The 24,583-nt window shown below is 41.1% G+C and overlaps 3 protein-coding genes and 1 long non-coding RNA gene across 6 annotated transcripts; 3 read left to right on the forward strand and 1 right to left on the reverse strand.

Annotated features, from left to right (window-relative positions):
- The first annotated feature begins 670 nt into the window (after nt 1-670).
- On the forward strand, nt 671-3,855 carry LOC129602160 (uncharacterized). The gene is made up of 5 exons (XM_055501125.1): nt 671-1,368; nt 2,960-3,078; nt 3,187-3,273; nt 3,332-3,426; nt 3,486-3,855. The coding sequence occupies exons 1-5, from the start codon at nt 1,121-1,123 to the stop codon at nt 3,840-3,842; spliced, it is 906 nt and encodes a 301-aa protein (XP_055357100.1). The 5' UTR covers nt 671-1,120; the 3' UTR covers nt 3,843-3,855.
- A 10,397-nt stretch (nt 3,856-14,252) lies between these two features.
- LOC129602159 (uncharacterized) lies at nt 14,253-18,517 on the reverse strand. Its single transcript, XR_008692363.1, has 3 exons — nt 18,230-18,517; nt 14,829-16,580; nt 14,253-14,562 (listed from the first exon to the last, which is right to left on the reverse strand). It is a non-coding gene; the product is annotated as an uncharacterized LOC129602159 (long non-coding RNA).
- Nucleotides 14,862-21,102, forward strand: LOC129602156 (uncharacterized). The gene is made up of 6 exons (XM_055501122.1): nt 14,862-14,914; nt 14,984-15,031; nt 15,094-15,110; nt 15,285-15,434; nt 15,506-16,616; nt 18,148-21,102. The coding sequence occupies exons 2-6, from the start codon at nt 15,028-15,030 to the stop codon at nt 18,303-18,305; spliced, it is 1,440 nt and encodes a 479-aa protein (XP_055357097.1). The 5' UTR covers nt 14,862-14,914; nt 14,984-15,027; the 3' UTR covers nt 18,306-21,102.
- A 394-nt stretch (nt 21,103-21,496) lies between these two features.
- On the forward strand, nt 21,497-23,919 carry LOC129602157 (uncharacterized). 3 transcript variants are annotated; one of them, XR_008692362.1, is made up of 5 exons: nt 21,497-22,097; nt 22,211-22,384; nt 22,585-22,774; nt 23,265-23,543; nt 23,613-23,919. XR_008692362.1 is itself a non-coding variant. In XM_055501124.1 (4 exons), the coding sequence occupies exons 2-4, from the start codon at nt 22,704-22,706 to the stop codon at nt 23,740-23,742; spliced, it is 480 nt and encodes a 159-aa protein (XP_055357099.1). In that variant the 5' UTR covers nt 21,505-22,384; nt 22,585-22,703; the 3' UTR covers nt 23,743-23,918. The 3 variants fall into 3 exon arrangements, 2 of the variants coding, with proteins under 2 accessions (XP_055357099.1, XP_055357098.1); XM_055501124.1 differs by having other exon boundaries at nt 21,505-22,384; nt 23,613-23,918; XM_055501123.1 differs by lacking the exons at nt 21,497-22,097; nt 22,211-22,384 and having other exon boundaries at nt 22,423-22,774; nt 23,613-23,918.
- The last annotated feature ends 664 nt before the right edge of the window (nt 23,920-24,583 follow it).

Genomic DNA, 24,583 nt, shown 5'->3' on the forward strand with positions numbered 1-24,583 from the left:
AAAAAATAAAATAATAAAATAATAAAATAATAAAATAATAAAATAATAAAATAATAAAATAATAAAATAATAAAATAATAAAATAATAAAATAATAAAAAAATAACAAAATAATAAAATAATAAAATAATAAAATAATAAAATAATAAAATAATAAAATAATAAAAATAATAAAATAATAAAATAATAAATAATAAAATAATAAAATAATAAAATAACAAAATAATAAAAATAATAAAATAATAAAATAATAAAATAATAAAATAATAAAATAATAAAATAAAAATAAAAATAATAAAATAATAAAACAATAAAATAATAAAATAATAAAAATAATAAAATAATAAAATAATAAAATAATAAAAATAATAAAATAATAAAATAATAAAAATAATAAAATAACAAAAAAATAACAAAATAACAAAATAATAAAATAAAAAATAAATAATAAAATAATAAAATAATAAAATAATAAAATAATAAAATAATAAAATAATAAAATAATAAAATAATAAAATAATAAAATAATAAAATAATAAGATAATAAAATAATAAAATAATAAAATAATAAAATAATATGGAACGTTTTCCGTATGGAACTACACGTCATGGCCGAACAGGGATTTTTAAAGCGCTACATCAACATCTGCACACTGCTGCAGATACGTGTTTGACTAAATTAAGATTTCCGGAAGACCTGAAAGGTAAAAGTTTCAGAAAAATGAATATCAGGGACTTCCGGTGCGTGACACAGGTATCACCGCCCGATGTGACAGCGTGAATTAGCTTACGCTGGGGTCATTTAAAATCTCAAATTTATGTTATGTTTGGCTTTCGAGCTGCCCGGAATTTTACACAAATTTTTGAGGATTTTTTTGAAATTTTGATTCAAGACCCGATTAACCTGATTCACTTGGATACACACGCTGTGATGCTAGATTCACCGCTGTGTGCACCTCGATTCACCGGGATTCACTGGGATTTACTGACAAAAAATATGATAAAAATCTTTCGATTATTCTGCAACCAGGATTCACCTAGATACACACGCTGTGATGCTGGATTCACCGTTGTTCGCACCTTGATTCACCGGGACTCACTGGGATTCACTGACAAAAAATATGATTAAAAACCAGCAATTATTCTGCAACCAGGATTCACTTGGATACACATACTGGGAGGCTGGATTCACCGTTGTTTGCACCTCGATAAACCGGGATTCATTAGGATTCACTGACGGAAAATATGATAGAAATCTAGCAATTATTCTGCAACCAGGAATCACTTGGATACACACACTCTATGCTGGATTCACCGCTGTGTGCACTTCGATTTACCGGGATTCATTGAGATTCATTGACAGAAAGTGGTACGGATATGAGTTATAATTATGAGCAAAAATATGGTGAGCTGTAGGAGCAAAGTATGATTATGGTTATGACATCCATTATTGGTATAATTAACCGATTGTGATTATGAGTCGGATTATGAGTATTAAGACGATTATGATTATAAGGGGCAAAATCAAACGTTATTCACCGTTCCCCTGTACTGCTGCTGTCACCCTGGAGTCTGACGTTATGGCTGATCGAACATGTTGCTGTGTACCGCGCCAGATTTAACCAGATGTATTGTCGTAACGTCCCACCGTAAGCGGGTGACGGCAGCAATACAGGGGAACGTTCCGTGTTAGCGTGTGAGTCCATACGAATGATTTGCACAGTTGTTCCTGTTTTCAAATCATTTGATAGCAGACCAAATGCAACACATTTTTATTGACCGGTATAAACAAAGCCGCGCATTAACAAAGTCCAGTACATCTGTTTGCGGTATATATTCATGACCAAATATAATGAACACAATCAGACAACAATAAAAAGATCAGAAATGGCCACCACACTGATCGCAAGACATATGTGTGCACAACAAAAGCTTCAGTATACTACTGAACTAATTATAAAACTGTAGTTTCGAATACCGTCGCCTTTCTCTTCTTACAGTGAAATTATCACTAGAACCTCTTAACATAAATTTTCTCTGACCATAGGCTAAAGTCAATGCCCTGGGCATCCAGGTGGCGCCCCCGCTATTTCTATATGGGAAACCACTGCGTTAAACACTCTGTAACAAAACTTGAACTCGCGGGATCCAGATAGGGCGTGAGGCGTCCACAACGAAACCTTCCGCTCCATGTACAGACACTGACACTGCCAGTAGACATGATAATTGGCACAATAACAACCCTCGGCAGGGTTTTCAACTAAGCGCAGCAAGTTAAAATCCTCCCATGCAATTAGAACTCTTTCCTCAGGGATTACGATCATCGGTACATCAGGGGGCAAATCAGCAGCGTTCCCGACGCGATGTTGGATGCAATTTCCCGCAAGACGAAAAGGACTTTCTCTGAGTGGGAATCTTTCGGCACAGCACCGTGCGGTCGAATTATCCGTCAGGGTTCGAAGACACGCAATGCGCGTGTCGCCGTACAGACAACCACATCCCTGCCACCGGACATGATAAACACCGCAGAAACACCTAGCAAAGTTTTCAACAATCTGAAATACATGAAAGTCTTCTCTCGGGACGGCCTCCATGTTTAAAAAAATAAAAACAGCGACAACTTAACATCGCAAAAGTCAGTGCAGTGACCAGTTGTTGACCACCGGCTCAAATTTGAAACAGGTCTAGTAGTGCGTCAACACTAATAAGGTATGAGTAGTATACGCCGGCAGGTGGAAACGCAAATTATTCTCTGCCGTCTTAGTGTTGGTATGATGTTTTTCCGCCTGATGTAGTCTTTGTTTAACGAGTTTACTCTTGCGCAGCACACCTGAACCAGATAGTAGTTTCGTGTGCATCAAACTGCATTTCTGATTTGCAAGTTAATGGCTTACGTAATTTTCTCAAAATTGGAATATTCTTGACAAAATGAAGGTAATTGAAATTCTTATTTTTCGCAGGTTAAAATTCCTCGCCGCGTTTGTTTTCCTTCTGCAAAATAATGCGCTTCCCGTTACTCGCAATGTTCACGCATCATCACTGGGTGATGCTTGTTATTACAGCTCCGCAGATGATGAAGGTGATTACACAATCATAACCTTGAACACTGGATAAATGTTGTTGTATGGATTTTCAAAAAAATCGCCAAAATATTGAATTAATAACTCATAAAAAATCTCCTTTGTAGGATCAGAGGAACTAGATCAAGTTCTCCGCAACGCCCTGAATGGATCAAAAAAAGATGACGGAGAGGCGGAAAACGCCAGCGTCCCAGGTTGGAAATTTCACGAATAATTTTTTAACGAATTATTACCGTTAATCTTTTATTGTAGAAGCTAAGGAGGCTTTTCCAAACGTTGACAAAGACATACTTATTCTGGTACTTCTTGGGGCAGCCGTAGTTCTGCTTATTGGACTTTATATGTTGGTATGCAAACTGAGAATACATTTAGCGATTTTTGAGAAGTACATTTAAGTTATTTTTAGCCTGTCTGTCTGCGTTGGTCGGAGAAACGCCGCTCCCAAAACAACCTTTTTTGGCCGGAGAGAACTCCAACGGGAAGCGTTACTCCACTTGTAGTTGCAGTGCCTTGCCGATATGCCAGTCAACCGTCGGATGCTAGGACTGTTATCACACCTTACCAGGTCTCTGAACCCCTTGAGCAGAGGATCAGTAACGCAAGATACCAACAGCTTCCTCCCCCGTTGCCCCCTAAACAGTCAGCAAGGCCATCAAACACCAGCCTGCAGACCCGGAACAGAGATTTTACTAGTTTTCGCACTTCCGGCAGAGATTCCCCACCCCCAGCACCGCTCCCAAGTTGCGCTTCAACGTGGGCGTGAATTTTAAGCGACTTAAGCCATTCGCTATACTACTGCAATATTTTCGATATTGTGTTACTTTAAAAACTTCACTGTTGATATTTGGATTTGTTTTTTGAGTTTTATTGTGCATTTTGTTGTTTTGGTGTTCTCTGTGAAATTTTTTCGTGGTTTTCAGTGATGTGTGGTTCTTAGATGGTGTATGGGAATTTATTGCATATATAAATTTTTATTTTTGGTGTAGCAGTAGGAAAATAAACGCACCGTTCTGACATGTCAAAGCCTAGAACTTTTTTTAAGAAAATTTCACCAGGAGAGGGAAATCGCAGTCATTGCTACCGGCAGTTGCCCAAGGTTACCGTCTTTGGTGAGGTTTTTCGTACTAACACCTTCGAAATGCGAATTTTTAAGTTTCGAAAATGCTCTACAGGAAGGAAACCGAATGCCGTGGATGAAACGGCAGCTGATTTCGTAGAAGATACCCATCGAATTGATCAAATTGAAGCAGCTAAATACGACAGCAATACTAGCCCCTCGGATCTCGAACATGGTTCAATTCCTAATGCTGATATTTGCGATGGAGAAACTCTTGCAGACGCGCAAGCATTAGCTGAAGGAACTCATGACTGTGACGATTTTATTCCGCTATTTCCAGGGTCGCTGCATTCAAACGTTGACGGTCTTACGGATTTGCTCGAAATCTTTAGGCGACATAACGCCAGCAATTTGATGCAGAATGATATTTTATGCTATTTAAATAAGTATCTCCCAATCGGCCATTCTCTGGCCCCAAGTCTTGAAACATGTAGCGTGCCACCAGTTTCTCATTATGTGTGCAAGAACCACTCGGAATATTTGGGTAAAGGCAAGCATCATGTAAAAGTGATGTCAAATTTTGAACTAAGGAATGGTAGGATTTAAAATTAGACTTCATTTGAAAATCATGAAGTCAGTTATTGACGCTACAGTTTCTGTTATAGAGATGTTTGGATTGCCCAAATACTCTAACGGAAACGTTTCACACCTTTGAGCTAACTAAACTGCTGCGGCAGTTGTTCAGCGACCCGTTTGCCAGCCGTTTGTTGCAGAGCGAAATTCCTTCAGGTTATTTGGACATACGCCACGGTAGAAGATATAGGGAATTACAAACAAATCGCCGCGAGAAAGCAACTTTATTATTCTGGTAAGCTTCAATAAAATACGCTAGTTAAATAAACTAAGGCTTCTAAGAATATTCTTATTAGCTTCCTGTTGGCTTTCTAAAATAAAAATAGTGAAAATACAATTTAGTTGATTTTAATTGAGGTTGTTTGAATCAGGCAAATTCTATTAATCCATCTTAATTAGATTTACTTTAATGTAATGTAATATAATATAATACTATTCGATGTATTGCTATGAAATGTTATATGATATAAATGCAATAACTGGTTATAAAAAGTTTTGAAAAGGTTTGACGGAGCCGATTTAAAAAGAGCAAGAAACAAAGTGTGGGTATTGATGTGGACTATTGTCGAATTCTCTATTGCTGTACGGTGGGATATGGCTCGCTACGCCGTAGTGATTTGCTGCCAGAGCAAGCCCAGCGCTCAAACAATTCTAAAGCCATTTGTTGATGACTACAAAAAAGCCTCTGCGGAGTTAGAAAACGTGTCGCTAAATCTGCTTTGCTGCTGCTGTGACTCTCCAGGGCGATGCGACGCCCGCGGCAATCGCCAGTGGAATTCTTTAGAGTACGGCTGCACCACGTGCCTTCGGTCAGCAAGTGGGGGGTTTGGTTCCGCAACTTATCCATATACACACGGGCTTTTACACGAAAACCGAACTCATGCGCAGACTCTCCAAGATGCGCGGGACTGGGCGTTGAATGCGCTTACTGGAGGAAACACTTAAAGCTCGAATGCCGCAGTTGGTAAAAGGGAAACAAATAACTTCAGCGAATTGCTTCATTTGCCACAGCAGCAATTCGACATTATCCGTTGCATGCCGCACGACCTGATGCATATTACGCTAAATTTGGGGAAACATATCTTCAAACTTCTCCTTGAAGTTCCATTGTCGTCGCTTCCGATAGCGGCACTATTTCCACGGTTTTCCGGCGGTCGAAAATTTATATTGAACAAGGGGGAAGCCGATAAAATTGGAAAGATAATGAATTAAATTTTTTATCCCAGAATTTGTCCACGCGTCCCTCGCGCTGACCCAAAAGACTGGAAGGATTTCAAAGCGTCTGAATATTTCCTCTTTTTTTTGGTTGTAATCCCTTTTGCATTGCAAAAAGGAAATGATTCGTTTGAAGAGCTCATGTTTCCAGAGTTAAGGCAGCTCCTTTTGACGCTTTCTTATGCACTCCACCACCTTGTTTGTGATCGGTATGATGTGCAGACTCCACCGGAAATTGTTATCGCTGAACGTGGAGACGTCGCCGAGCGGATGATTAACGATTTTGTTCATCAATCAACCGTACTTTTCGGAAGCGCCAACATCACTTATGCTTTTCATTAGATGCAACATCTGCTTCCCACACATGGAGCGAATACAGTGGTGTTACTATTAGACCAGCTGGATCATCCAGTATTTTTCTTAGCGAATTCCCCAAAGTGCTTATATAGGTACACGGTGCCATCGTTAACGGTTATGCTCAAAAATTAAACATTTTAGATTACCGCTTGTTATTAAAAGTGTTTCACTTAAAATTGTTTTGGCTTTTAATGTACCTACCTAAACACATAATTGTTTTACCAGTTTTGTTTCCATGTGTTGCTTATTTTGCAATTCATATCCTGAATGTTTCGTTTTAATTTATACATAAAAGCGGATATCTCAGGGAGGAGAACGCGCTGATTGGTCGCGCTGTGGCTAGCCAATCAGCAGGCAGCATTGAAACGGCAGAATCTTGTGAATGCGGTATCCGCTTTAGTTCACTTCGGCGAAGGTCTTCCAGTTTCAGCGGCAATAACGATGATAAGATTATCCATGTTTTAGTCTGATTTATCGAATTTAATAAAAGCAGTATTTAATAAAGAATTATCGATGTCTGCTAACCGTGATCTTCGTTCCCGTTCTCGGAGTACCGAGCAAGTTTATAACGAGGATTCTGCGGACAAGGAGGAATGGGAAAAGTTTGACGATGAAGTCGATGTTTATTACCGCTCCAACGATTCCACGGAAAGTACGTATTTCGACAATTTTTAAAATTTTGGCAGTTGTTTGAAGTAACATTTTACAGAGTACATTGTGATTAAGTCTGCGGTTGACGGAAAAATGAGATGCATGGATTACACAAAGAAAAAGACTAAGCAGAATACTCTCAAAATCGTGGAGGATGAGTTCTTAAAGAACACCTACAGCGGCACGGAGTATGCCGTTGGCGACACAGTTCTTGCTTGGTTCCCGAAAACCACCAAAACCGCTGCCGGATACTTTCGATACCACGTGGAATATGTTGATGCTACAGAGTCCGAAGCAATGCAGTTTTTGAAGAAAACCTCCACTCGCAAACCGAGCGCCAAAAATCAGGTACTCTCATTTCTTGTTTTTAATAAGTTGTGCAGAATTTTTTTTATTTATTTGCTTTCCATTAATTACACTTGATCTTACTATTATTATTTTTTAAACCCCACCAGGAAATAAAGGTGCTGCTAGATCTGGCGGTATTTCCTTAATATAACCGCTGTAAAAGCTGCGTTCTAAACTTAAATGTCTTTTAATAAATTTGTTTTGCGCTTATCCCATGAAAGTCGTATGTAACAGCAAATACCTTTATTTACTTATTTTTTATCTCTAAATAAGCTAAGATTGGTCGACATCGTAAACCACTTTTTATTGCAGTGTCCGCTTGAATTGTTCAAAGTTGGCACACGTTCAGGATATACAACTAACTGGATATTTTCGCCAGTATGTAAGTACCGGCATATTCAAGTTTACCATAAAAAAACTTTTGGATGAAAAAATTAGGACAGTTGCTCAGTCATCGACGTTTACTTCAGATTTTTTAAATTGAAAGTGAAACCGGAAAACGATTTTTGTTCAACAATATTTTCTGCGCCCTTTGTCAGGTAGCTGCGATCACTCATTTCATTATATGACCAGTGCGAAAAATTTAGTTAACAGCACAAACGGGAAAGCGGCTTCAAAGTTGCCTGGGTCCGCAATCTCTTCCAGCCGCCAGTCCGTCTACACCACCAGAGTCGACACAAACATCCAAGTCACCGGACCACCACGCCACCGGCTGTGGTTCAAGATCCGGGTACAGTTCTGAACAGCCGGATATGTTTTCAACGCAATCAATCGGTTTCCGCACGCTGTTCATGCTGTTTTTGAGTCCCAGAATATTCTCGAGCCAGTACAAGGTAACCAGCGGAATATGATTTGAATATTTGATTCGCGTTTCTAATTAGGTTTGTTATGCCAGACGCTTGCCCGTCAATCGATTTTACAACGCCTCTCATGCCGCTCACAAGCAAACCAGCCGAAAATCCATTGATAGTACGCAAATTCTCCTGAAACTTCTTCTTGTGCTGAACTTATATAAACTGCGTTTTTTGAAAGGCATTTGTGCCGTCCGGCGAACTTTACCATCCCAGCCCTTCTAAAATTTAGTCTATACCTCCTGGGACATCATCAGAAAATTTCGAAATTTGGTTAACTCCAACACATGGTGAATAATTTGTGACTATCCTGGAATAATAATGTTGTAAATATTTCGATTTTGATAAGTATGCCTTTCTTGCAGCTATCGCTAACTCTGATGGAAATAACTATTCCAGCGCCAATGATACGAAAACTTTGAACGAACAATGTCCGGATGCGCAAAACGTAAGCGGTAAAATAACATACTTGAATGAAATACATGAAATACAGTAACTGATATTTTCTAGGGAAGACTGGCCACTTCGGTGCCTGCACCAGCTAGTGGACTAGTTTAACCACCTGTTTTACTGCAGCGGCCCAGTATTGCTGCGCGCTCAATGCTTCCGGAGCAGTCTACCTGTAGGACTACTGCTTCAGTTAATGACGTCTTCGGTAATAAAATCAGTATTGATGGAAAGTAATGCGACTACAGTAATGCGACTCTGTACGTAATTATTTTCCTTGAAACAGAATTTTCATTTGTGTTTTTTTGGCATCAGATTGCATGTTTTTTATGAAAATTTTTTTAATTGTTTCAGAGAATGGCAACAACGCTGATCGCAGCGCTGTCGATTCCGGGACGGAGCACCTTTCAAAACGGCGCCGACACAGCAAATTTCAAGCCGTTACGCGAGCAGCAATCGACAATTTCCACGTTTGCGAACCTCCTTCTGCGCACCAAATTTCAGCAAAAGCTATTTCAGTATCCAGTGATCCTAAGTATCCAGTAATTACCGTGAGAGGTGGTATCGTGTTCTACGATTTCTACTGGCGCCACGAAGGTCCTCATAACCCGCGGCTGTTACAAGGCTACGATCTGTTTGTGTACAGCGACAAACTACAAAGGCTGCGACTTCATGGACCGACGCCAAAAAACCTTAGTTGGACAAGATATGCCCAAAATTTTATCTTGCATCTTCTTGGAGATTTAGTGGGGATGAAAAAGTGTTCCGCGCAGACAATACCGGCTTGGATAAATTTCTTGGTTCGAGCATTACAGAAGCAATCTGTTGTAAGTTTTCATTTAAATTCATTTGAATTAAATTTAAATTAAGCACTTAATCTAGTTTTCATTTTATAGTTTCTTGAAACTAACGGTGAATTTGAAGTATTAGACTCCATTTGTTTTTTTGCTAGCTAAAATGGCTGCCTTGTGCGCGTTTATTCAGAATAGAGGGCCATTCAGTCATTTTTGCGTAAACACAGTGCAAAAAATGGCAAATAATCTTACCAGGCTAGCGTCACAGGCCCCCCTCTCAGAAAAATTTCGTTTTTTGCAGGATTGTAGAGTAACACTAGGGTATGCTTAAAAAAATAGTTTCATCTGCCATGGTCAGTAGGGCGTGGCCAAACAGAATTCAGAAGTTATAAACTTGCTATGTTACAGCCTATGGCCAGTGCATTGCTTCGTACTTTAAGCACATTTACGAATTAATACGAACCACTTGAATGCGCTATCGTATGAGGCCTATGTGTGTCCAATATTCTCCGTTAACCGTTTTTGTTTCTGAAGCGGCCTGTACGTGGTAATTAACAATACTTTGTAAGAGCTAGATTAGCAGGTGTAAATACTTTCATTTCGATTCGCGCTATCAGTTTTTATCACATAACCCTAGCAGCCTAGCACGAAAACCGAGGTAATGAGGACCTACAGATCATCTCTAAACTTAAAAATAAATAACTGTCATCTACTAGCCCGTTTCAGAAACGGGAAGCCGAGAACATTTAGCGCACATAAGCCTCGTACGATACCACGTGAAGTGGTTTGTATTAAATCGTAAATGTGCTTAAATTACGAAGCAATGCATTGGCCATAGGCTATAACATAGCAAATTTTAAACTTCTAAATTCTGTTTGGCCACGCTCTACTAACCATGGCAGATGAAACTATTTTTTTAAGCATACCCTAGTGTTACTCTGCAATCCTGCAAAAAACGAAATTTTTCTGAGAGGGGGGCCGGTGACGCTGCCCTGGTTAGAATAATGAAAATTTTGTTTTGCAGTGCATGTGGAAAAAAGCTTCAAAGTGACCATCAACTTAATGGAGTTTAAATCGGCAATGAATACTGCGTTCCGAATGATGTATAGACGAAAATGCCAACAGGCACTGCCCGCAGCCGCATCCGAGGAGACTGCCTGATGCAGATCGCTAATGATGAGCTAGCTGAGTTAGTTTTTAAAATGTTTGTTCAGTCTTCTGCTACAAATTGGCTGTTCTGTTAAAATCCGCATAATTAACAGTATTAATGTTTGTTTATTTTCCTGGTTATTTACTGTGATAATAACTGATCTTTCTGAATAATGTTTCTTTCATGTTTGTAGATATCTTTGCATGCTGAGTAGTGTACAGCTTCTGTTACTACCATTTTTTCTATTGTTTTTGGTAATATTATTGTTTACTTGCTATTTTGCATTACTACTATGTTTTGCAGCAACAAAAAATTGTTATTGGTGTGATCTTCAATTAGCGCTTGTTAATCATCCCTGTTGCCGTCAAAGATAATAAAGTTATTAATGATATTATATGTGTGGGTGTTCCGGTGCAACGGCTCCCTGTGCGATTTCATCAAGGCCTACGTGTTCGCTTGTTGTAGCGGGAAACAACTCAATTAGCTTCACGACCTTGCCCACTTTGAGTCAAAGCTGTGTTTAAAGCTGTGCTAGTTTATGCCAGTTGTGAGGAGCCATGTCTTGGTCATGTTAATCAGTCCAATGCAGAAATCATAATATGCCGTCTAACAGGGGGTGATACTGCGGTGAGCTCAGTGCTCTGCATTAGGCATCTTTGCAACACTGAGAGACAGCTACTGAGTATTGGTTGGTTGTGATGCCAGTTTGAGCTGCTCACTGACCACGTAGTGTCACTGCAGTTTAAGATACAGAACCTCCTAAGTGAACTCGTTGTCGCTTTGCGAATATGGGATTTCTAAATAACTTCACGAAGATGTTAGGCTCACAGGCAGTTGGTCTACGAGCTCACGTATTTTACATGGGACAGCAGTGCAGTGCTCGCTGGACAACGAAGTCATAGTCAGCAATGTGGAGAATTGAACGTGGCGCACTGGGCGGGATCGGGGTGTCGTTGGTGGATAATAACGGCAAACCTGAGATCATTTATCTGCAGTCCGGCGCCGTGTGGATGGGCCGGAAGATCGGCGCAAAGAAATTTAAACCCTTGAATTTAGGTGATATTTTTGTACGAACTTTAAGGGTTATTTTCGGTGGAAAATTAGGGCGGTAATTACCCGGTGCTGCTGTTCTGTTATTTCCAGTTTTCTAATTAAATCTTTTTTTTCAGAAGTAAAGTTATTTCCTGTAATTTTTCCGGTACCCCATGAATTTTGGGAGAATATTATTACGAGAAATTTTGTATGAGCAAATCTGAGTGATTTTCGCGTTTTGCATTTGGTTGGTTCCAGTTTCTGGTGTGTTTTCTTATTTTAATTATTAAATTCGATTCTGCGGTGGTAATTAATGTTAATTGCGTATGAGCAGTGTACTTGCAGCGCATGATAATCGTAGTACTGTGGCTTTCGAAGTGGAGTATCAGTAGGATCAAAATTAGCCGTTGCCCGTTCAAAAAGTACCCTCGTAGTAAATTATAGATTTCTGAAACTGTTTTTTTTCTGGTGGATTTTAAGGTGAGAATTGGTTTAAATAAAAATTACAATTTTTGTTGAACTAATGCAATTCTAACAATTTATTATGGAAAATGTGCTGTACATGTACAGAGTACTGTCGTTGTGTTTTGTCAGCGGATAAGCGTAGAAATGCGGCTTGTAACGCTAGGCAAATGCGACAGATAAAATTGCCCGTTTTAAGAAGAAATGTTACAGAAATCAGTGAGAAATTTTGTTTTTTTATCAGAGAATTATTCTTTGTGTATTTTCGATACAAATTGTTAATAAAATTTGGTTTTGGTAATAAGAAAATTAAACACAGTATCAGATTTTTTCTTGTAATTTTCTTATAAAAAATACATGGAGCAGTCGCAAGTCAGATGTTTTTTACTGTAGGTGAAACGAAGCCACTGGAGGTGGCGTACACGCAATGGCAGATGCTGCGCGAGCGCGACAAATCTAAGACGCGCTCCAAAATCATCACGGTGGACGACATGGAGATCACAATGGACTAATTAAATGGCGCAAGACCCGGCGCTGATGACCAAATCGAAGAAGCGGGAGATTCAGCGCACCTATCAACCCGGCATGTGGTGCCGGGTGCGCAGTTCGGACCATCACACGCAGTTCCTTCTCAAACTGCACAAAATCCCAACAGGACAACCCCATCACTACCGGTAGAAGTATAGAACGAATGATTACTGCGGGTAAATGTCATGGTTTTGGAAAAAGCTCGCATCGGTGTTGAGTTTTGCTGGCGTGTCGAAAATAATTCATAAGCAGCCAAGTTTGCGAAAATGAAAAATAATTTCATTTTTTTGCGTTTTCATTGCGATTTTTTTATATCGCTTTGCTGTCAGATGATTTGGATAATTGCTCGATTCTGTACACAAAACATGCCAGAAAACAGCATTGTACAGATACTTTGTCTGCTTCTTATGGTTAAAGGAATTGCGAGGGAATTATAGACACAGTTCGCAATACGCTATTTAAACAACACCGCTGCTGATCCTCTGGGTTGGAATTAAACAACCAGCAGTTCGATATTCAGCTCACTAAATTATTAATGAAGTGAGATCGTCACTTGTCACAGACGTAAAGTGGGAATGTTTTCAGTAGAAGACTTGGTAGATATTTCCGCTAAACATGCCACCTGGCTGCTATCGGTCCATGCCTGATTAAGAATTCAAGCTGCCAGTCATCGTGCTTTGTTTCTCGTCGGCTCAACTGTCTAAATCAAGCTATGTATCTGTACAGCTGTAAACGCTCGGTGTATAAGAGACAAAAATGCTGTCCACTCTGGTGAATGCTTTTAACGATGTTTTCCCGATCGAGGATCAATGTGCCACATTTGTTAACCACAATTGTTGCGGCTGCATCGACTCACGCAGCAGCATAAATGGTTTACTCAAACTGGCTGGTTATTAAACTTTAGGATTGTTATGCGTTAGGCTTATTATACAGAATACAGATACATACGTTCGGGTTATTAATAATTATCACTTGTTCGGGTATGTTATCACTTGTTCTTTGAGTTTCAGTGCTTTTTTCGAAATTATAGCGTGATCTCTGGTACGCCCATCGGTCAATCATCGAACTGTATAACCTCCACAATAATTTTACTGACCCAAAGCGACTGCTGTCTGCCATCGATTCAGCGCACAATATTTCTCAGCATTAATACACGGTGAGAAAATATTTGTAATATCACGCCGACCGGTGAAAATAGTCGAGAGGCAATAATTCCTTGAACATGTAGCAAAATACATTTGCAATATTACGAGTTCGTTTACTCGTATGTTCTGCCTTTCAAAACTGCTGTAAACTATTGGAAACGAAAAGCAAGTACCAATTTACTGGTTTTCAGTTAAACCCCAGAGAATTTCTATCTTTAAAATGTTTTCTGCACAATTTTGTTTCCCTTTTGACCATGCTTACCTTTCTCACTTTTAACATTCGCCAGCTCGGTCCAGTTGCTGCCGGTGCATCTATACTAAACAGTTACTTTGGGAATTACGCCGACTGTTCACTTTTTCACATACACTGACTTGAGCAACGTGCTGCTAGTATAGCGGAAGTATGAAGAACGAAAACAGACTCGTAAGTATTCGACCATGTAATTCCTTTTGTAACGGTTATATGGGCCGCAATCGCCGGTGGTACATTTCGCTGGCGTGCCGAAAATAATTTAGAAACGGCCACGTTTGCGACTGTATCTAATAATTTCGTGTTTATTGCGATCCTTTATATTGCTTCATGCCGCTCGTTTCCGGCCACAAAAACTATGAGAAAATAGGGTTCAGTTAAAAGACTTAAAAAGCCAGGTATGAAAGCAATTTTAGGCCTTTTAAACAGGCTTGGGCTTATATAGAAAGTATTTTTGAGCAGCAATTCGCAGTCCACACTGGAATATAATAACATCCCAATTTTCTGGCAGAGCCAAGGAAATAAGTTGAAATAGCGGTGAATCCGGTTCGTGCGTCGTTTTTCTACGACAAACTTTCCATTTAAACTTTGGTAGATAGTATTTCCAGTTTTTATTCTATACTTTTCCAGCATGTATTATGCACGAGAGCTTCGATTTCAACTAAATGAAAAATAAAAGCGTTGTGAACGCGAATGAGACTTTCGTATGAAAACTGAGTACACTACAGCCATTTTTAAACTAATAATTTAGAAACTGTCTAATGTTGTATTTAAGTCACGGTATTTAAGTCACGGTAATTAAGTCCTTACTTATTTACAGAAAACAAACCTTTGACATTGTCCGGTGACACACAAATATGCTATCTAGTCACGCACCAAGATTTTTTTCCTGCCGTTTCATTGCACTACAGCCGTGTGAGCAGATAAAACGCTTCCCTGTTGACATTTTAGCGCACGTGATCAAAGCGTATTTTGTTGCGATAGGAAGTTTTACCTCAAGAGTCAAGAGCAAACCGGGCGGTTTACAAATGGGTCAGTCGCGAGCGATTTTGACATGTCTGTGACTCTGTACTCTGTTTTATGTGTTTCAGTAGACCACCTGGATGGAAATGTAAATAATACAATGCGGAAAATGACACAGTAACGTTTGTATGTAGAACGTATACAGTGTAGCGTCTGGATAATGCTTGTGCTTTCTGATTCTTCCTAAGTGCAGCTACCAACTATAACCGACAATTAGTCTGCTATCAGCTTTTATAATGTGCTGATATTTATCTCGCTATAGGTTATAAGTAGAATTTTGGTTAACCGCCAGGCAGTTCGCGTCGTCAAATTTGTACCTTCAACGGACAGAAGCATTGGGCTAGCTGGACACGCAGCCATGAGCATCGGTCTACTGCGGCACCCTTGTAATGACCTCCACACGACAACCCCAGTTAGTAGTTCTACGTATGTTTGCTGTTTACGTGTGTACCCATTTAGAGCTAGAAGGACCACGCTTTGCAGAGGTATAGCAAACACCACTTGGGAGTGGCCATTGGATTCCGCGAGGTCTCGGTGGCGGTCTTCGCCCACGGACAACGACGCGTCCTGTTCGCTTTTCGCGCAGTGGCCGCCGGCGGCGTTGGCCTCACCCCATGGATTTTTGGTGACGAAGCGGTTAACCACCAAGCCGACGCCGGCTGCCGACCGCCCGTCTCCATCAAACGTCTGCTGCTAGAGTTCACTTACGGTGTGGCGAAGTCGGATGTAGTGATATCTGAGATGTTAGCTAAGCTGTTCGCCTACATCCTGAATGCCCTGAAAATCAAGCGCCGGAAGAGTCTCCGCTGCGTGGTAATGGTGCTGTCGCATGGTCTCCATGCTGTCACCGTTATCCGGCAAGCGGTGGTGGACGGGTGGCGGAACAACGGAGTTCAGAATGTCTTTTGCATCCTGGACACCACGGCCGCTTTGCTGACGTACACCTTACTGGCGCTGAAACAAGAATCCGATGGTCAAAGCGCCACCGAGGGTGATTTGGACGATCCCGAATTATTTGGGGCGGCGGTTGCTAGCAGTTTGGCGAGAAACACATATGTCGACCGACAGGTGCTTTTTCGACTGCAAGAAGGACTGGCCGTGGACATGAGAAAAGCACTGGAAAATCTGCTGCGGGAGGATTCCGCCGTTTTGGCTCAGCCGGTGCGGGATGTCGTCGACATTAATCGGCCGGACGCTGTACTGTACGGTGACTTGTTTATGGGTATGCTAGAGCCGGCCGTTGCGGGCGTCGGGAATGGTCGTCCCGGTTGGCGTCTGCTACTGTCCGTGCACGAGATCAACCGCTGCAAAGTGCACTGTGTCCAACTGGAACATCTATCGCAGGAAGACGGCCAGCCTGTGGAGTTTATGTGTATGATGCTGGACGCCAATGTGCGGATCCAGTGGCGTGAATGGCGGGACGGCTACACCTACGAGCATCTGCAGCTGCAGGTATTCTTCAAAACCCGGTACGCCGTTGGCCACACCACGTTATTTTTTGCGTCCAACGAGGCCAATAAATATGGGGCGTTTATGGGGGAATATGAAGCGCGACGAACTGAAATGCTCCGTGTATTTCCTTCTGGCACTTACGGTAATTACGAAAAAAGAATCCGTTCCTGGTCGGCTTAATCAGTACATGAAGTATACGAGTACAATAATATAATATGTTTTATGTATATATACAGTACATTTGCATGCGTGGGTTTTTTTAGCTTTGCACGGTTGCTACAAGTATTTTTTTAAGGGATTTGGCCCGGTGCACAGTACCAAATTTGGGTACACACACGGGAACTTTCGCTGTCGCGCACTCCTAAACACTTTTTTCCATTGCTTTATGACATTTTGTACCCAGAGGATTTGTTTGCGTAGGCGTGAAATCCGTTGTGCGCGCAACATCCGGTTCGGGAGTTATTAGTGAAATAAAATTCCGAAAGTTTAAACGCGCGGAGGTGCATGCACCAAATGTCTCGTTATGAACCGATGCTCTTAAAATTTTGCGTGAAAACGCACATTACTATGAAGATCGTTTTGGTACCGAACCAGTTTTCTACCATTTTTTTTCAAATTTTAAATAAATTTTCAAAATTAAACGGTTTTTTCACCTATGTATACGAAACATTTGGCTACAAAATATCATAAAGCAATGCAAAAAAGTGTTTGGGAGGGCGCGACAGCGGAAGTTGCCGTGGATATATACAAATTTGGTGCTATGTACCGGGCCAAATCCCTTAAAACTCCACATAAATTAAATCAGTACTTCGATGCTTAAGTAATGCATTGTTTAAGGGAAGTGGGCCGGTACATGGTACCAAATTCGTGTACATGCACGAAAACTTACACTTTCGCGCACTCCCAAACACATTTTTGTTTCGGTTTATGACTTTCTGTAGCCCGAAGATTTGTATACACTGGTGTGAAAACCGTATGTGCGCGCAACATCCGGTTCGGGAGTTATGGCTCATAGAAAATACCAAAAAGTTTAAATGCGTTTAGGTGTACCAGAAGTCTCATTATGGACCGATCTTCCTCAAATTTTGCACGCAAATGCACATAACCATGAAGCTCGTTTTTATACCGATCCAGACTTCCATGGTTTTTTTCAGATTTTAAAATGAATTTTAAACTTTTTGAAATTCATTTTAAAATTTGAAAAACATGATAGAACAGTGGATCGGTGTAAAAACGTTCTTCGTGGGTATGTGTATTTACGTGCAAAATTTGAGGAAGATCGGTCCATAATGAGACTTCTGGTACACCTAAACGCATTTAAACTTTTTGGTATTTTCTATGAGCCATAACTCCCGAACCGGATGTTGCGCGCACATACGGTTTTCACACCAGTGTATACAAATCTTCGGGCTACAGAAAGTCATAAACCGAAACAAAAATGTGTTTGGCAGTGCGCGAAAGTGTAAGTTTTCGTGCATGTACACGAATTTGGTAACATGTACCGGCCCACTTCCCTTAAGAAATGCAAAAACTGAACAACGAAATACACAAAAAATACAAAAATATTTTTCGTGGGACAATTTGTTTGTGTAATAATAATTCTGCGCCCAGTAACTTTAATATGTGGTAAGCCGACATATTAATTGTACGGTTTATTCATATACTTTTTTTAGCGAAAAGATTTCTGAGTCTGAAGCGCCCTGCGCATACGCGTATATGGCTTTCCTTTCCGGCCCGGAAAAAGCCGAGACATACCATGAAAATCCGCAGAATAATTGGACATTTTCCTGGATCATCACCGTACATCGCTGCGCTGATCGGGGTTTGGTGATTATCGCTCAGCTAAGCAAGCAATGCGACGACAAGCAGTATATGAATTCGTTCACAATTACACGACCGGAGATAAGTAAAGCGTCAGACCAAGCAGATACGGTGGTTATTTTCTTAAGAAATCCGCTGCAGCCAAATACAAATTATGCATTTGGTCGGCTCAGCTTTTCTGATGCAGCCACGTGTCAGGACTTTCTTCAAAAGTGTGAATAATATCTTTAACGACTCAGAACTGACTTTGGCGCAGCAGAAGGTATATGTATCTGCGGCTTTTTAGCATTCATAGCCTTAGGGTTTATCTGGTTTTTGTGCAAGTTTTATTCATTTTAGCCGGAAACAGCGGTTTCCTGAGTACGTACGTACTTTTACTGATCCGATGATCCGCATCGGTTTTACTAATGTATGGTTACCAAACAGCAGTGGTTGTCCTGTCTACTTACGCATATGCGGCAAAATATCAAGTCTTACGCTGCATAAACCAGAACATAAACCAATATTTTACAGTATAACAAAGAAGAACATCAGCCTTGCCTTATTCTGCGCAGCGCAAACTTGCACCTTTTATGACTGAACAGTTACGAATTTTGTTTGAGTCGATCGTGTTATGTTATCGGAGTCGAAAGATGTGTAAAATAGAGCCGCTTTGCTGAAACAGTAACAAGTACATGGTTTTGAAGTGATGTACCAGAAACACAGCGTCGCGCACAATTACTTAGACGTATGTCGATACTCAATGGTAATGTATCTGTACAAGCTTGTCTGGTAATTTCTGACGATTCGGTACAGCGATTTACACAAATTTGCGTGTTACGCCAAACTTCACACTACGGCGCGCCACGCCACACTTTTTAAACACGTAGCTTGCATGTCGCTGGCTGGTAGCTTGGTACACGCCATATAATTAATAAGAATAATAGTAACTGCCTGGCAGAAGGTGAGCCACCTAGAAAATGGTCGGTGCAGTAAGCGACAATCTGACTGCGGAGCGCACTTAAGGAATTTGATAAACGTAGTGAAGTGGCCATCGTTATAAGCGCAAAATTCGCGCTAGCTGTACCTTTACGTAGGAAATTACCGGACAAGCTTGTACGAGTACGAATAATGGTAAGTTAAAAAATTAATTATGCAGGGGAATTCAACTGCTGTGGTCGCCAGAGCGGGCCACATAAGAGTGTTGTATAATTGCACTCCTACATGATGATCTCGAATACATGCATGTACACGATACATGATACACGTACATGATGCATGTACATGTATACTATAAGGGGAAAAACTAGTCTACCCGAACCAACTCCTTGTACTGCTGTTTTATGTTGTGGCCAAACATGGCGGTTATGTACCGCGCCTGATTTAACCGTATTTATTCCCGTAACGTAACACTCCAGACGGGTGCCGCGGCATCAAGTACAGGGAGTGCCGCAGCAGTTAAATCCCCCTATAATTATGACTCTGTCATCCGGTGCAGTGCGCTACACGCTTACCGAATACTGAATATGAGAGCGTGTGGCGTTTAATCTTAAATACATATATTTGTTGCCTGTAGGTACTTATTTACTGCGATTGCGATAAGTTGCTGCCATGTGAAACTCGCTGATCGAAAAGCTTGCTTTAATTATGTTCGGTCGATGTCCTTACCCATCTAATAGAAATACAAATAAGTTATAACTCACAAGAAACACTTGACATTAAGGCCTATAAGCACGCTGCACGCAGTACTAGGTATACTAGGTACTACGCCCCATCCGTGCAATGCAACAGCTTAAACTTATTATCTTCGCGGATGCTTGCTTGTACTTGTACGGTACTTGATTATGTATGTGATGCTTTGATCTACAAGCTTCGAACTGTTCATCGCAAACGCGGTCTACTTGGTTTGGTTCAAAGCGAAACTTCCGGTGCGCCAGTCGGTCAAATTCAGGTTGAATAATTTAAGTAACAGTAATTGAAAGTCCTAATAATTTCTCTGAGAAGATAGTAGCGTCACTGTCTGACTTCCACCCAGTGCAAAAAGTTTCCCAGCATTAACGTATCGTGCGAACACATTATGCGAGACATGCGGAAACAGTCTATACATAACGAGAGCCAGAAAAACAGCAGCATGCGTTTAACTCATGTCATTCTTTTATCAGAATATATTTCAGATTGCACGGTCTGTGCTCCATTCGGCTCCGGTTCCATATGGAGCCTTCGGTTCCGGGTTGTTTTACGTCCGTTCGCGACGTTAGCAGCTGTAACCTAGCGTCGTGCGGTGACGCGTAAAAACTATCTGCCTGCAACGGCCTGATGTTTGCAACGGCTCAGACACATGAGTGAATGGCAGGCTAGCGTATGCTGCTCGTTGACCTTTTTTGAGCAGTCAGACCGCCGACCGTTAGCAGGGTGCTCACGCTCTCGCGCGCACTCGACTCGATTAATTTTTTCGTTGCTGTACGTGACCAAAATGTAACCGCACAAAGATCTGAAGCAGTTTTCATCCTCCCAACGCACTGCTTATCTGACGCCGTGCGATTCTACTCGTATATACGGAGCCTCTACCGTATGCAGTCTGAAATAGGCTAATATTATTGCTTTTTGACGTTGCTAGCAAGCAAAGGCTATGCAGAAAATCTGCGAACAAGAGCAACTCTTCAGTAAAGTACTGCATACAGCTTAGGACGTTACGTTCACTTCAGCTTAGGACTAAAAAGACGCATAATCCCATCCACAGAATTCCGAACGCTCGTGGCAAGTGCACTTGTACCACAACCGGATATTTTAGCTCAGTCGTACAGCGCACTGCGCCGCATGCTTTCGGAATACTGTGGGTGGGATTATGCGTCTTTTTTGTCCTAAGGTGTATGTCAGCCATTTCATAATCGTACTGCGGGTAAATGTTATATATGTTTTTGAAAACAGCTTCCCATCAGTGTTGCGTTTTGCTGGCGTGTCGAAAATGCTTCATAGGCAGCCAAGATTGCCCAAATAAAATGTATTTCTATGTTTTTCTTTTTTTCGATTTTTTATATCGCCCTGTTGCCAGAAATTAGGATAATTACTCGATTCCGTGCACAAAACATGCGAGAAAACAGCGTTGCACTTAAGGGAGTCAACAGGCGATATCAGGGAAAGTCACTCGTTCCTCATTTTCATAAATTTATTATAGTTTCCTGCATAGAAATTTTGTTTTAAAATGGGCTTTATCTAATGTCCATTCCCCTCAGTCATCACCGTGGCATATTTTCGCTAAGCAGGAATTTTTTTTTTGGCACAGAGGAACTTCTATGGTACGGAATAAGCACCAAACCGAGTAGCGTACAACTTGACTCTCTCGGTCAGGTAAACACATATCAGCCGCATTTCATCGTACGCCATCAGTAAGTGGGACAGATCAGCCGAATGCCAATCTCCATATCGCCGAATAAGGAACCTTGGCTTCGCCGCGAAGACTGTGTACATTTTTCGAAGGTCCAATATCACGCTCAGCGACTGTAAAGATAAGTATATATAGGCATATACTATGAGGTGCATACTGTACACTATAAAGATACAATCAAGCTCCGTGGGAACTCGCGGCAAAATATGGCTGATTGTAATCTTACTGCAATTTTAGAGGCCTAAGTAGAAGGCGCAGACTGTAGATGCAGTTAAGTCCTGTTTCCCTGTTGCGAAATGCGACTTAGCATACTTCGCCTTGCCCATTATTTCAATCAGTACCGCTTTAGGGATCAATATATTAATCACTTTACCGAATCGAGAGCCTCTGTGGCGGGCGGCCACATGAACAACCACGGCTGACTGAAATGCAGTCTATGTATATCACCATTCAGTCTATGCAGCCTACGCGCTTATCAGTGTGCAATCTATGCAGTAAAGACCAGCAATGCATCTATGCAGTAGAAGTGATTAATATATTGATCCCTAAAGCGGTACTGATTAAAATAATGGACCAAGCGAAGTAATGTTAGTGGCTGATTTCTTAAGCCCGTTCATGAATAATGCGCCATATCCTAGGCTGAGTCTACTTCCAGTTCCACGAATTTGGCCGGCTCGATCAATCGGCGTCCATCGGTAGAGACTGCGGATACCCTTATCAACTCGGTAATCGCTGTTGCAGAAGCAGCCATATAAGACTGGTACCGAAAATGCATCAGGCGCAGTAATTTCAGAAAAAGAATCGTGCTTGTCTTCATGCTGAAATCGCTAGTCAGAACTATAAGGGAGGACGTGATCACGGACTGAAGTAGACGGAAAACGTCTCTGGTCAATAGAGTAGAGAATGCACATAATGCCTTTTTTAGTTTGGACCTTTATTCTTGTTGCCGGCTGTTCTACATCGCCGTTAGCGGAAACCTGCGACGAACTAAAATCACGCTGCTATGGCCTGTCACTCCAGCAAGATGAATATCGGTACGAGCTCATGCGCGAACAGTGGCCCGTGACGGATGACAAGGTTAACCAGACAGCCCAGACTGGAAAGCTGTTTTGTCGGTAAGGTCACATTGGTGCATTTGTCAGAACAACATAGGCTTCGACGTTTTTCGTACTCTGGAATTTTTCATTATGCCTATAGTCTGACGAACTGGCACTTACTTGCAGTTTGAACTATTTTGCACTCAAGTACAGCCATTCTTGACTCCGGCGCGCGCAATCAGATAAACGAGAGATTGCTGAATATAATAATATTATTAATGATAACTCATTTACTATCGTACAGCTGGCAATGTTTGTCCTGTTCGAAGAGCCGTACTGCGAAAATGACAATCTAGAGCAGGAACAAAGTCGAAATATACGTAAAAATGCCTTTTTAAAGTTGATAGTACCATGGATTAGTGTATGCTAGGTAAAGCCTTTAAAGGCATTACTTTTAACATATGAAAACTTAATTTCAAAACAAACTTCAATGTTACGGATTTGACGGATTCCTTTCCCGAGCGTTTTAGCGTAACTAATCGAACGTAATTGTGGCAAACCTTTGCAGTCTGAGCCAGGAATATGGACAGTGCCTGCTGACCATGAACCAGCGTTGTCCTGGATATACGACGCCCGAGAACGGAAACGGTTGGTTCGGGGCAACATGGGAGAAATTTATGGGCAAGCTTTGCGACACGCCCTTCCCTCCTCAACGCTACATACCTGTCGTGTACGGACAATGTTACGCACAAAATGCCGATATTGTTCCCTCACTCGTGCTGTCACCCACGTCGCCATATGTCCTGCAGTCTATCAGCGCTTCTTCTGCTCAGGAAAACGCTTGCAGGTCGGTAACCGGTATTTCTTCAGACGATTCTGTGGAACACCTTCATCTGCTAGTCAATTTGGTTTGTAGTGCGATGTCAGACATGCAAGCGCATATGAACGGCACAGCGGCAGCCATTGCCCGAAAGTGTGACCAGGAAGCCGCACGAGTTCTGGTGGAAGGAACCAGATATCTTCATCAAATTAATTGCCCGGGATAAAGTTTCACTAACTATTATAGCTGGTGTAATCACAAATATAGTGTAATCTAATTAATAACGGGTCTTATTGCAAATGTGGCACATCGCGGTTTCGTCTGTGTCTTATCAGTATAGCGGCCCTATACTAGAGTGGATACCAATTACATCAAATAAATGCTCTATACGAGTATCTGGGTAAAACACTACTATTGCATAAATAAGTAGTGCGCAGCGTTGTAAGTCTCTATAGTACAGCCCTGGGCAGCCAAGTTGGGGCAGTTTCTTCCAAAAATTACTGCGTGTCTGCTGTTAATAAATAAATAAATATTTATTTTTTACTTTATTGCCGAAGGTGTCCGGCATCTTTTGAACTGTACGTATCCATGTTTAGAACGTGCCTGAAATCGCAGTGAGCTGAAAACCAAGGCAGACCAGCAGAAAAATACCGCTAAACTCGTATGTTGTGACGGTTTTCCTCGCACTTAATACTTTTTTTAAATTCCACTAAGGCTGTAGTGTTAAGATGATAAACCATACTTGTTTACCATCCAATTCTACTAAGGGAGGTGCATGACAACAGTCGATTTCAGTCAAGCCTCAATGACCTTTGCAGTGCGTTGGCGAGCACTGCTAAAATGAGGCGTGACCTTATTTCAAAGCTCGGCGCGCACCCGCAGAATGCCAGAGAATGCCCTTTTTGTTAAAATTTCACTCCCAGAGCGTTAAGCGTCAGTTTCAGGTTTTTAATCCATGTAACAAGCCGAATACAGTCGGCTCAACCAACCTTCAACAGCCACCATAACTTTTTTGTTGCAACAGCTTTGCTGTTTTTTTTTCTTCCACTCTTCTGGAAATCCCACCT

This window comes from Paramacrobiotus metropolitanus, unplaced genomic scaffold (assembly GCF_019649055.1).
Source record: "Paramacrobiotus metropolitanus isolate TYO unplaced genomic scaffold, Prichtersi_v1.0 Parri_scaffold0000346, whole genome shotgun sequence".
In the NCBI taxonomy this organism is placed as follows: domain Eukaryota; kingdom Metazoa; phylum Tardigrada; class Eutardigrada; order Parachela; family Macrobiotidae; genus Paramacrobiotus; species Paramacrobiotus metropolitanus.